Raw genomic sequence first — 13,883 nt, 5'->3', positions numbered from 1 at the left:
AATATATTGCCAACAGCAGTTATTACATCATATTTTAAATTTTACATAAATAAAATACATTTAAAACACACAAACATTCCAAATGTACACCATAAATACTATGCCAAACTATACTATACTAAAAATTATATCTACAACTGGCAAGTTTACTCAGGTTTACAGTTTGGCCCACACTCAGAAGGGGGCTCAAATGCTCAGACCATCACTCCATCCCCACCAAACCTGTGACCCTCATCACACTTGTGGCCCTCCCTCTGCTTCATCCAAAGTCCCATTCACCACTTGCTCTTCTCTGCCCCCTCCTCTCCTTGCCTTCTGCACACTCCTCTCTGCCCCTCCCCACCAAGAAAGCAGCATGCAGGGTCTTGGGAGGAAGAGGCCAAGCTAAGGTAGAGCCTTGCTGCAGAGCACAAGCAGAGCGAGGGGCAGAGCCACAGTCCAGAAGCTGGTGTCCACAACAAACTAATCTGTCCCTGAGTTTACTTTATCTTGCCATTAGTATCCCTTTAAAATCTCTTCTGGTGCTTTGCACACCTTTAATTACTATTGCTGTTCAGTTGAGGGTTAGTCAGCTTTGCCCTGCTCCAGTTTTCTTCTGTCTCTCTGTAGCAGCTTTTCTGATTTCTTTCCAACAGCCTTTCTCTTTGCTGACTTCCAGTTTCCATGTTCTTCCAATTGTGTCTTTCTCCAGTTCATATCTTCTGCAAATCTGCCTGCTATTAGCTGGCCTCTAACACTGTCTTAATACACCCTTTTAAAGAATCAGTGACCACACTTGCATGCACCCAGTGTCAATCATTACTTTAGAGTTCTGATTTATACCTCTGATCTTTAACACAAGTTGTGATTGGGATGAATAACTTAGGACCAACTAGCTTCTCAGTTAACTGACTGCTTTGTCACCACTAATGCACATGCTCAGTAGGCATTAATCTTGCACATGCTTACTTTATCATTTACCTCAGAGGTATGATTCTGCTAATCCACCCAGAAACGTACTTGGCTGTTTACCGGAGCATCATTTTTAAAATCCTGTGTTTTCACTGAGTGTACTCAGGGTCATAGAATCTTAGAATCATAGAATCCTAGGGTTGGAGGTTATCTAGTCCAGCCCCCTGTCTGAAGCAGGATCAACCCCAATTAAATCATCCCAGCCTGGATTTTGTCAAGCTGGGACTTTAAAACCTCTAGGGGTGGAGATTCCACCACCTCTCCAGGTAACGCATTCCAGTGATTCATCACTCTCCTAGTGAAATAGTTTTTCCCAATATGCAACCTCCATCTCTTCCGCTGTAACTTCAGACCATTGCTCCTTGTTCTGCCATCTGTTACTACTGAGAACAGCCTTTGTCCATCCTCTTCAGAGCCCCCTTTCAGGAAGTTGAAAGCTGCTATCAAATTGCCCCTCACTCTTCTCTTCTGCAAATTAAATAAGTCCAAGTCCCTCAGCCTCTCCTCATTGATCATGTGCTCCAGCCCCCTAATCAGTTTCATTTCCCTTTGCTGAATCCACTCCAATGCAGCCATATCATTTATATACTGGGGGTCCACAACTGGATGTAATACTCCAGATGAGGCCTCACCAGTGCTGAATAGAGGGGAATACTAACTTCTCTAGATGTGCTGGAAATGCTTCTCCTAATGCACCCCAATATGCCATTAGCCTTCTTGGCTACAAGGGCACACTGTTGACTCGTATCCAGCCTCTCATCCACAATAAACCCCAGGTCCTTTTCTGCTGCACTGTAACTTAGCCAGTTGGCGCACAGCTTGTAACAATGCTTGGGATTCTTCCATCTCAAGTGCAGGACTCTGAACTTGTCCTTGTTAAACCCCATCAGATTACTTTTGACCCAATCCTTCAATTTGTCTAGGCCACTCTGGACCCTATCCCTACCCTCCAATATATCTACCTCCAATGTATCCCCTAGCTTAGTGCCATCTGCAAATTTGTTGAGGGTGCAATCCAGTCCCCCATCCAGGTCATTAATAAAGATGTTGAACAATACCAGTCCTAGAATCAGTCCTTGGGGTATTCTAATTTAAACTGACCACCAACCAGACATTAAGCCATTGATCACTACCCGTTGGGTCCAAGCATCTAGCCAGTTTTCTATCCATCTTACTGTCCATGTATCCAGTCCATACTTCCTTAACTTATGGGCAAGGATGTTGTGGGAGATTGTATCAAAAGCTTTGCTAAAGTCAAGGTATATCACATCCATTGACTTCCCCATGTCCACAGGGCCAGTTACCTCATCATAGAAGCTAATCATAGAATCATAGAATGCTAGGCCTGGAAGGGACCTTGAGAGGTCATCAAGTCCAGCCCCCTGCCCTCATAGCAGGACCAAGGTTGGTCAGGCATGACTTGCTCTTTGTGAATCCATGTTGACTATTCTTGATCACTCTCACTTCTTCCAAGTGGTTCAGAATGGATTCCTGGACGATACCCTCCATGATTTTCTGGGGACTGAGGTAAAGCTGACAGGTCCATAGTTCCCTGGTTTGACCTTCTTTTCTTTTTTAAAGAGGGGCACTACATTTGCCTTTTTCCAATCATCTGGGATGTCTCCCAATCTCCATGAGTTTTCAAAAGTCATGACCAAAGGCTCTGCGATGATATCTACTAGTTCCCTCAGTACCCCTGGATGCATTAAATCCAGACCCATGGATTTGTGTGTGTCTAGCTTTCCTAAATAGCTCTTAACCTGTTCTTTCCCCTCCAAGGATTTCCTAGTGCCATAATCTGCAGTGTTCATCTCAAGATGGACTTAACTTTTGCTTTTACAGAATAAAGATCAGAAGGCAAAGTGCAGACTGGTGAATTCCCCTACTAACTTAGTAATAACTTTATGGGACCTACTTTTACTGATCATAGAGACAAAATTTTAAGTTTACAGAAGAGATTTGTGTAAGCCTGAAAGCTTGTCTCTCCCTCACCAACAGAAATAGGGCCAATAAAACAGATCTTCTCTCTCTAAAATCCTGGGACTGACACATCTACAACTAAACAGAGTTATCTTTAGGCATTTTCCTGGGAGAATATAAATGTTTCATTTATCCGTATACGTCTGTTGTAAATGATCAGTTTCTGAGCAGTTTTTGTATCTGTGGATGTTTTTAGTTAGAGGAAATCAATGTAAAAATTACCTTTGAAACTGCATCCATGTCAATGTCACTGATTAACAAGATTGTCAAATACACAGTTTCTGATTTGAAACCCTGTCATATAGTTTTCTCCAATTTGTGGTCTGGCTTGCTTTCTCATGCAGTCCCTAGCTAACTTTTGTGATGACCTATGTAGGATACCTTAAATTAGCTGTTTCAGCAGAGTATATATATAGTTGAATTACCATTTTAAACATATCTCATGGAGCTGGAAGGGACATTGAGAGGTCATCAAGTCCAGTCCCCTGCCTTCTTAGCAGGGCCAAGCACCATCCCTGACAGATTTTTTTAAATCTATTTGCCCTAAATCCCTACGTGATCTCCTTAAAGATTGAATTCGCAACTCTGGGTTTACAAGGCTAATGCTCAGACCACTGAGCTATTTTGGCTTAATTATGTCAAGCTTTTATTCTCTAGGTGCTGCATGGTATGATGCTATGATGTAAATTTCTCCTAAAATGTACTCATTTCAGATTACTAATCATAATCCATTTTTTCAGTGACTTTCCAAATTTTAGAATGCCAGTCATGGATTAGGAAATTATCCTCCTTTGGAATGGACAAATTCAAAGTCCTTTGCAATATCATCAACTTCAGTAAAAATACATGGGCTTGAGCAGCAAAATCCACATCTAGATGTTGGCCTAATTTTTCAGAGAATTCAAACGGATGTTTGGATATAAGGTTTTTATAGAGTCATATATTTTTATTCCACAGAGGATCATTGTGATCATCTAGTTTGACCTCTGATATAACATAGGCCATGCAACTTCCTTGAAGCCTTCCCTGAATTAATTTGTGCTCCCTTCTAATATAAATAGAATAGAGCATACAATTTAGAAAAAAAACATTCCATCTTAATTTTTAAAAAATAATTTATAACCAGAGTATTACAATCTAAGTGCATGTTCCACTGATTATTCACCTTGACCCTTCAGACATTTTCATTTAAATGGTATAGGGTCAGTTTCAGTATGTTTATGTAATCATGTTTGCATTTTACCTGTAGCTGTAATAATTTTTTCATTATTTTAGGGAGGTAACCAGACTGCTACAGTAATTGCATTATGTTCAATGAGAGATTTTAACTTGGCTCAAGAAACTTGTCAACTGGCTATCAGAGATGTTGGGGGTCTAGAAGTGCTGATTAATTTACTTGATACAGAAGAAATTAAATGTAAGGTAAGTAAAGATATGTAAATAAATTGAGCTCTGTATATGCTAGCCACTATTAGAATGCTCCCCTGCTCTGGAATCCCATGGAATATATGGTATAAAGAAGTGTTGCTTTATGAATTCTATTTAAAAGAGTGTATGTTAGATAATCCATAATTTTAAATGATTGCTAGCTAAAATGATTATATATTCTTATATAATGCCTCACATTTACTATCTTCCTCTGTTTAGATTGGCTCTTTAAAAATCCTGAAGGAGATTAGTCAGAATTCACAGATCAGACATACAATTGCAGACTTTGGGGGCTTGCAAATTATGGTGAAAATACTAGACTCCCCAGATAAGGATTTGAAATGTTTGGCTGCTGAAACGATTGCTAATGTTGCCAGGTTTAAACGAGCACGAAGGACAGTAAGACAGCATGGAGGAATCAAGCGACTAGTAAGTAGATATTAAAATCAGCACATTTACTGTATTTGCATTTTTTCTACTTTATAAGTCGTTTGTTAGCCAGAATCATCACTTAGGAATGCAGTATAGTAAAAATCTTTCTATAATTAAATACACTCAGAATGTTTTGGTTTTTTTCAGGTTGGGCTACTGGACTGTGTTCCAATGGATTCAGCTAATCTAACTCCACACCAGGAAAAAGATATTGAAGTAGCATGCTGTGGGGCTTTGGCACTCTGGAGCTGTAGCAAAAGCACCAAAAATAAAGAAGCAATTCGTAGGGCTGGAGGTATTCCACTACTGGCTCGGTTGCTCAAGTCCCCACATGCAAACATGTTAACACCTGTGGTGGGGACATTACAAGAGTGTGCATCTGAGGTAAGCCATATAACTGCTTAGTTGAGGCATGTCAAACTCAAAGCTTACTCATGGACTCACAAACAAAAACTGACAGCTTCTTCTTTGAGTGCTGTCCCCATGGGTACTCCACAGCAGGTGTTGGGCTCTCCCAGCACCACAGCACAGAGACTTTTCTTAGCAGCACTCAATGGGGCTGCGCATGCACAATCCCAGTGTGCGCTGTTTGCACCACTAGGGTTTGCACATGAAGCCCTACTCTCTCCTCAGTTCCTTTTAGCTGCCCTCGGCTGCAGGTGGAGCTCTGCTCTCTCCTCTCTCCTCAGACCTGTATAGAGAGAATATACAGTCTATAGTTACTACTTCCTTGTTTCTATAACCATAGTTCTTTGTGTTACATACTTAAAAAAAAAGAGAGAGAGAGAAAAAAGAAGCCTGAGAAAGAAGAAGCATCATTCTTTCTTTTCAGTTTCAAAGTTCATTGTACAGAGTTTGCTGACATGACCCATTACTAAAAAAAAAGTCAAGTAGAAGAAGAAGATGAAGACAAATAGAAACAAATAAACATGTCAATAATCCTGGGCTTTAGCAAATGCTCTATGTGCCGCAATCCTATATCTGCCTGAGACAGGCACTCAGAATGTATTTGTTGCCTCGGAGAGGTTCGCATTTCTAGAAATGCTCTCATTGTAAGAGCTTAACTGCAAGAGCTAGAAAGGACAGGAAGCTGAGGCTGAAAATGCTCATTTTTGACGAAGCTCTTGAGCCACTGCCAGACCCGCAGTTTAAACCAGACAATGTCCCGTCTGTCAGGCATGCCATCTCCTTCTCACTGGGGACTAACGCAACCACTAAGCCTTCCCAGGGTGTACTCCCTGCCCAGGATGAGCCTGGGAGGTGAACTGTGCACACCAGGCATGCAAAAGCCCAAGCCCACCTCTAAACTTAAAAGTTGCATCTCAGGGAAAGCGGTTTCAACTTCCCTGGCACTTGCAATCCTGGAAGGGGCTACGCGGCCATCACCAGAGCCAGCAGGCCAAATGGTGGCTGCCAGGCCAACCACGCAACTGGCCCCAGCTGAAACAGAGCCGTTGCTGGTGCCAGAGGAACATTCAATGCCACACTCTCTCCCAGCACCGGGGGAGCAACATCAAACCCCAGTGCAACACCAGGTCTCACGAGTGGCACTGCAGAAAGCCAGGGAAAAAGCTAAATGAGTTCCCATAGAAACCATAACCCATGTTTTTTAACTAGATCACCATGGGGCACTACGCACCATCCCTCAGTCAACCCTATCACCAGAGAGATAATGTGAGTGCTTATTATCCTTATTACAAGGCACCAAGGTATTATCAATCACCTCAGTCTCATTACTCTGCAGTGCACAGAGATGACTCACGTAGGCTACGTCTACACGTGCACGCTACATCGAAATAGCTAATTTCGATGTAGCGACATCGAAATAGGCTATTTCGATGAATAGCGTCTACATGTCCTCCAGGGCCGGCAACGTCGATGTTCAACTTTGATGTTGTGCAGCCCAACATCAAAATAGGCGCAGCGAGGGAACGTCTACACGCCAAAGTAGCGCGCATCAAAATAGGGATGCCAGACACAGCTGCAGACAGGGTCAGAGGGCGGACTAGCGCTTCCGGGGCAACAGCTAGCCGCTCCCTTAAAGGGCCCCTCCCAGACACACTCAGCCTGCACAGCACGCAGTCTGAGGAGCCATAGGCACACAGATCCCAGGCGCCGCAGTCATGGACCCCCAGCAGCAGCAGCAGCAGCAGCAGCAGCCAGAGGTCCACCCAGCCCTCCCGGCAGGAGCAGGGCTTGCCCTGCTCCATGCCACGTGGGAGGCAGCTGAGCACCTCCGTGCTACACCGGAGGAGGAGCTGCCCCCAGGGCAGCAGGGCTCAACCCCTAACCCTGCAGCACCCCGTCCCCCCGCCCCCCCGCCTCACACGCCGGCGGCTGTGGAGCTACCCCACCAGCACCGACTGGTGGGAGCAGCTGGTGCTTGGGGAGTGGGACGACGACCGCTGACTCAGGAACTTCAGGATGAGCCGGCAGACATTTATGGAGCTGTGCCAGTGGCTCACCCCCGCACTCAGGCACCAGGACACGGCCATGCGGCGTGCCCTCACAGTGCAGAAATGGGTCGGCATCGCTGTCTGGAAGCTGGCCGCTCCAGACAGCTACCGATCCGTGGGGCAGCAGTTTGGTGTCGGCAAGGCCAGCGTCGGGGCTGTCCTCATGGAGGTAAGAGGACACACGGGGGGAGGGCAGGGCAGGGGAGGGGGGCCTGGGCAGAGGAGGGCAGGGGAGGGGAGGGGAGGCCAGGGCAGAGGAGGGCAGGGCAGGGGAGGGGGGCCTGGGCAGAGGAGGGCAGGGCAGGGCAGGGCCACGCACACCCTGCTCACCCCTCATTGGTGCTGTCCCATGTGCTTTCTCTGCAGGTTGTGCGTGCCATCAACGCCATGCTCCTGCACAGGCTCGTGAGGCTGGGGGACCCACATGCCACCATCGCGGCCTTTGCCACCCTGGGCTTCCCCAACTGCTTTGGGGCTCTGGATGGGACTCACATCCCCATCCGCACCCCGCATCACAGTGGAGGACGATACCTGAATCGCAAGGGCTACCATTCTGTGGTCCTCCAGGCCTTGGTGGACAGCCGGGGACTTTTCCAGGACATTTATGTGGGCTGGCCTGGCAGCACCCATGACGCCCGGGTTTTCCGGAACTCGGGCCTGTGCCGCCGGCTGGAGGCAGGGACCTACATCCCCCAGCGGGAGATCCCTGTGGGGGACACCACCATGCCCTTCTGCATCATCGCAGATGCGGCATACCCCCTCCGCCCGTGGCTCATGCACCCGTACACGGGCCATCTCTCCGCTAGCCAGGAGCGCTTCAACGAGCGCCTGAACCACGTGCGCCAGGTGGTGGAGCGCTCATTTGGCCGCCTGAAGGGACACTGGAGATGTCTCCTGACCCGCCTGGATGCGGGCCCCCACAACATCCCCCAGATTGTGGGTGCCTGCTGCGCCCTGCACAGTTTGGTGGAGAGCAAAGGGGACACCTTTTTCCAGGGCTGGGCTGCGGAGGCCGGCAGGGCAGACGTCCAGCCACCTGCTGCCCCCAGTCGGCAGGTGGACCCCGAAGGTACCCGGGTCCGGGAGGCCCTGCGGGCCCACTTCAATGATGAGGCCGCGGGGTGAACTCTGCCCAGGCCCCCCACTGCCCGCCGCTTCCTCCACCACACTCCTGCCCCAACGCCCACACCATGGAGCACCCCACCGCACCCCCCTCCCACTTTTCCTGGACAAATGACAGCACGCACTTGTGGCTGAACTTAAACTTCTTTTTCTTTCAGAACTTTTTCTTTTAACTGTAAATATATGAAACAAGAACAAACTATATACAAACATGTGGAAACAAACTAATATGTACAAAAATAAAACAATACTAACAAGTGTCCTCAATAATAAAAAGAAAACCAGGGAGGATAAAGGGGAGAACTATTTACATGGGGGGACAGGGCAAACGGGGGGCACCAAATAAGAACTTTAAACTATATACAAGGGGGGGGGCCATGTCCCGGGCCCCTCGCCCCTATAGCCCAGCACTGGGCGTGGCCGGCCGGGAGCCCCACCGCGGTTGCAGCCCTGTCCGGGGCTGGCTGGGGGCGGGCCAGACCGGAAGATAGGATGCCCGGCGAGTCTCAGGTGGCTCCAGGGGTCCCTCAGCGCTCCAGCCCTCGGCGGTGGGTGGCGGGGTGACGGCGGACAGGACGGCGACGGGCGGAGCAGCTGGTGGTGGGGCTGGTGGAGCAGGCAGGGCGGGCGCTGCGGCGGCCGGTGCGGCATGGGGGGCCAGGTAGTCCACCAGGCAGTTAAAAGTCTCCATGTAGGCCCCCCATGCCTCCTGGCGCCAGGCCAGCGCCTGCTCCTGCAGCTGCAGCTGCTGCTCCGCGACCTCCAGCTGCCGTCGGTGGATGGCCAGCAGCTGGGGGTCCGTCGCCGTCGGGTGGTGGTGGTGCGGGGTCCGCCGTCTAGTCCGCCGTGGGGCCGGTCGGTCCTCGGCTGAGGGGCTGGCCTGGAGCGATGGTCCCGGAGGGCTCTCCGGGACGACTGAGGCCTTGCCAACGCTCTCTTCCGGTCCTTCTGATGGTGCAGGTGCGGGACACAGGAGAGGAGGCGGGGATGAAGAATGGAGACAGGCGTTAGTGTGGGCCCCTAGCCGTGGCCTTTGTCCCCCCAGCCCTGTGCTGCAGGTTCCCCATCCCCGTCCCCGGGAGATGCTGCTGTGATGGATGGGGTTCAGGGGTCCCCCTGCCCTGCACCCCGTCCCCTGGTGGGAGCGACTCTCACTTCACCCCACAGGGTCTGACAGCAGGAGAGGTTTCTTAGGCCACAGATGCCCAGTTTCTCCCAGGAGTGAGAGCACCAGCTGTCAGAAGAGACAGTCCTTCCAACCCGTCGTGGGGAGAAGACCCCAAGGGGGGCCCCTCTGGGATGCAGCTTTCCCCCTCCTCAGGCTGGCTGCCTTCCAGCTCTCCCTTCCCCTAGCCTCTACCTGTGGCCCCCGCCCTCCCCCCGCCAATTCCAAGCCAGCTCGGCTCCTCCCTCCTGTTTGTTCAGGGCAGAGGTGTCACCTGCCAGCTGTAGCCCCAGGATCCTCCTTTGCCCCTGGGAGCTATTCGGCTCTTGTTGCTCATACGTAGCCTGAGTCTCCCTTTTGCACTCCCCCCACTCCATCACATGCTGCTGCTGCTGCTGCTGCTGCTGCGGGGTGTCCCACCCCCTCCTCCCGGGGGCCCCTCGAGGTTCCGCTCCCCCCTGCCCCGGGGATGGGGTGCTGATGCAGTGCTGTGAGGGCCATGGCCCTGCTGTCCTTGGGGCCATGGCCATGTGAGCATGTGGGGGCCCTGGACACATATCTATTACCCCCCGCCCCTCAAGCCCAGGGGTGTACACCAGAGGGGGGTACCTACCTGTCGGTCTGCTCCCACGGTCCGGAGATCCCTGGGGGGCGGAGGCCCTGCTGCTGCTCCGGAATGGCAGGAGAAGGATCTGCAGCCCGGATTCTGCAGAGGAGGAGCCCCCCTCCTCCTCCTCCTCCTCCTCCTCCTCCTGCCGCGATGTCCTGGGGGTGGGCTCCGGGGGGGGGCCCCCGGGGTGCGGGGCTTACCTCCGGGGCGGACTCCGGCTTCAGGGCCTGCTGGGGCTCGTCGGCCGAGGTGTCAAGGGTGGCCGGAGGGGAGGAGGTGTGCCGGGGGCCCAGGATGTCCCTGAGCTCCCTGTAAAAGGGGCAAGTGACGGGGGCGGCCCCAGATCGGCTGGCCGCATCCCGGGCCCGGGAGTAACCCTGCCGCAGCTCCTTGACCTTACTCCTGACGTGATCAGGAGTGCGGGCAGGGTGACCCCGGGCAGCCAGGCCGTCGGCCAGCCGAGCGAACGCATCCGTGTTCCGCCTCTTGCTCCCCATTACCTGGAGCACCTCCTCCTCGCTCCAGAGCCCCAGCAGGTCCCGCAGCTCGGCCTCCGTCCAGGAGGGGCCCCGCTGCCGCTTGCCAGCTTGGCTGCCCTTCTGGCTGGGCTGGCTGCCCTGGCTCCCCTTGGGGGGGGGTCCCCTGGGGGCGCTGGAGGGGCTGCCGGGCAGCCATCGCAGCTGAGTGGGTGGCTGAGGGACGTGCAGGCTGGCCGCGTGTGTGGGCTGCCGCCTGCACGATCCCTCAGCTTCCTGCACAGGAAGGGAGGGGGAGGGGACCTTTAAGGGGCTGCTCCATGCGGCCACCATTGAGCTGAGTGGCTGGAGAGAGCGTCTCTCAACCCCTCAGCTGATGGCCGCAATGGAGGACACGGCAATTTCGACGTTGCGGGACGTGCAATGACTACACGGTCCCTACTTCGACGTTGAACATTGAAGTAGGGCGCTATTCCTATCCCCTCATGGGGTTAGCGACTTCGACATCTCGCCGCCTAACGTCAAAGTTAACTTCGAAATAGCGCCCGACGCGTGTAGCCGCGATGGGCGCTATTTCGAAGTTAGTGCCGCTACTTCGAAGTAGCGTGCACGTGTAGACACGGCTATAGAGTGGTTAGTCAGTTTCCAGAAGCCATCACATCACCATGCTCTTCTAGGGCTAATAAATGTTATGACTGTAGAAGTGCCTTTTCATCACAACACTCATTCCCAAGTGCAACTTATGCATCACGTTATTACTCAGAACATCATCATCACTATCCACGTGAGCCTTTTTACTCTAGCCTCGATCACACTGATGGCTCTGTCGCTACAGCAGTCCCATTAGGGATCACTCAAGGGCACCCTCCGCTGTGCCACAACACCAACCATCTCTTATCTTGTCTGTTTCCTCACATAATGGAAAAGGCATAGAAATACGTGATACCCACCTGCCAGACAATCTAGAGTCCCACCTTCCTCCTGACTCACCAACAGCTCAATCTGTAGTGTCTTGCAGAGAAGCACTCTCAACCATACACCATTCTTCTTCTGACGACCTGAAACAATTCCAGGATCCCTGTAAGAGCATGGCAATCAGCCAGGAGATTACCAGAGAAGTAGCATAAGTTTCTAAAACATTTAGAACCACCTACAATGACTAGAGTAGCTCTACCACTTGATGAAGCTATAATGGAGGCAGCAGAGGAAATCTGGCAAAACCCTGCCACGGCTGCACCTGCCAATAAATGGGCTGAGAGAAAATACTTTGTCACAGCAAAGGGCACAGACTTTCTATTTTTAAATCCACAGCCAGAATCTCTAGTGATAGATGCTGCCAACCACCAAGCAAAATCATCAATGTGTAAAACTCTCCTGCTGACAAGGAACATAAATGCCCATAGCTATTCAGTAGAAGGATCTATTTGTGTTCTACCCTCCAAGTACGCATAGTTAATTATGTGACACTTTTAGCCAATTATGATTTCAACAATTACTGTAAGCTTTCTCAATTAAGTTCTCATCTCCCTGAAGACAAGAGACCTACCCTGAAATCTATAGTTCAGGAAGGCCACAATGCAGCAAAAACGGCACTGCAGAGGTCGTTAGACTCGGCTTATACTTCAGCCAGAACCATAGCCACAGCCATTGCTATGAGAAGATCCTCATGGCACAAGCAGCAGGTGTTCCTAAAAGAACTCCAGGCTAAGGTGGAAGATTTACCATTTGATAAACTCAACTCTTTGCAACAAACAAAGATGAGGTCTTACATTCCAGCAAGGACACACAAACCACTTTGAGCACTTTGGGTATGTACACTTCTGTATTTTGTAAAAGGAGGTACACCCCATATCACCAACACAGGGACCAATTATGCACAAGAGAATCCTATAAATTGTGTCAGTACAATACTAATAGACCACAAAATCAGTAGCGCAAAGCCCCAAATAACCACTCAGTGCTTCCAACAGCCTACAAATAGCAGGTTTGAAGTTATGTCTGAGGGCTCGCCGAACCTCCCACACTCTCCAGTGAACAACTATCAAATATTTCACCATTGCCTACATCCCTTTTACCACAGTGGACGCTAATAGCCAGAGACAGATAGGTGGTAGACATCATTGCCCAGGGATATACTGCCCCTCTTCTCTCCATCCCTCCAACATTTCCCCCTTATCTGTCCCTCTTCAAGGACCCTTCCCATGAGAACTTACTACAGCTCAAAGTACTACACTTCCTACAATTTGGAGCCATAGAAGTTCTGAAACAACACTGGGGAAAGGATTTTATTCCAACTACTTCCTAACACAAAAGAAAACAGGGGGTTGGAGACCCATCTAGATCTACAGTGGCTGAACAAATATATTCACAAACAGTGCTTTAAAATGACCATACTGTCTTCTATAATCCCTGCACTGGATGAGGGGGATTGGTTCGTAGCCCTTGACCCTCAAGATGCTTATTTTCATGTCACCATTCTTTCTGCTCTCAGAAGCTTTTTGTGCTTTGCCCTCCCAGCACAACACTGTCAATACAGAGTCCTTCCCTTTGGACTTTCAACTGCCTCCAGAATATTCACCAAAATCCTTGCACCAGTAGCTGCGCATCTCAGACAGGAAGTCATCACCATATTCTCATATCTCAACAATTACCTCCTTTGAGGCCCATCACAAGATGTTATAAGACCCATGGTACAATCCACGAGACAGCTCCTACAGTCTCTTGGTTTCCTCAGCAGCATCACCAAATCAACCCTGAAGCCTACCACATGCATCGACTTCATCAGAGCTCTAGACTCAACAACTGCTCGAGCTTATCTCCCTACACAATGCCACAAGGCTATAAAGAGCCTTATATCACAGCTTACCATTAACCCTATGACTCCTGTTCTTACATATGTTCGCTTCCTCAGCCACATGGCGACCAATGCTTATGTGGTCCCCAATGCTCAGCTACATTTTCACTGCCTTCAGCATTGGATGACATCAGTATATATCCCACCAGACATCACATAAACAGACGGGTGTCAGTACCTCAAAAGGTATTTGAGTCCCTACGCTTGCGGACCCAAGAATGAAACACTTTTTAGTGGAGATCCTGTTTCACTGCACCCAACCAGTTAACCAAATGACAATAGATGCGTGGCTTCTTGGATGGGGAGTGCGTTGTCAAGTATCACTTCCAAGCTCGATGAACCAAGTACGAACAGAGACTACATATCAACCTACTTTTGCTGCACACTGTTTTCAATGCTAGCAATCATT

General features: G+C 50.0%; 1 protein-coding gene across 1 annotated transcript in view; it reads left to right on the top strand.

The window, feature by feature from the left end:
- The window catches only part of ODAD2 (outer dynein arm docking complex subunit 2), a 189,473-nt gene that overhangs the window by 59,573 nt on the left and 116,017 nt on the right, over nucleotides 1-13,883 (top strand). Inside the window, exons 11-13 of the mRNA XM_074986287.1 lie at nucleotides 4,207-4,353; nucleotides 4,579-4,788; nucleotides 4,939-5,175. Of these exons, the coding sequence (XP_074842388.1) occupies nucleotides 4,207-4,353; nucleotides 4,579-4,788; nucleotides 4,939-5,175 (594 nt within the window). The remainder of the gene's footprint in view (nucleotides 1-4,206; nucleotides 4,354-4,578; nucleotides 4,789-4,938; nucleotides 5,176-13,883) is intronic.

Source organism: Carettochelys insculpta, chromosome 2, assembly GCF_033958435.1.
Source record: "Carettochelys insculpta isolate YL-2023 chromosome 2, ASM3395843v1, whole genome shotgun sequence".
NCBI classification, from domain to species: Eukaryota; Metazoa; Chordata; order Testudines; family Carettochelyidae; genus Carettochelys; species Carettochelys insculpta.
This window is presented reverse-complemented; position numbering and strand designations above follow the sequence as displayed.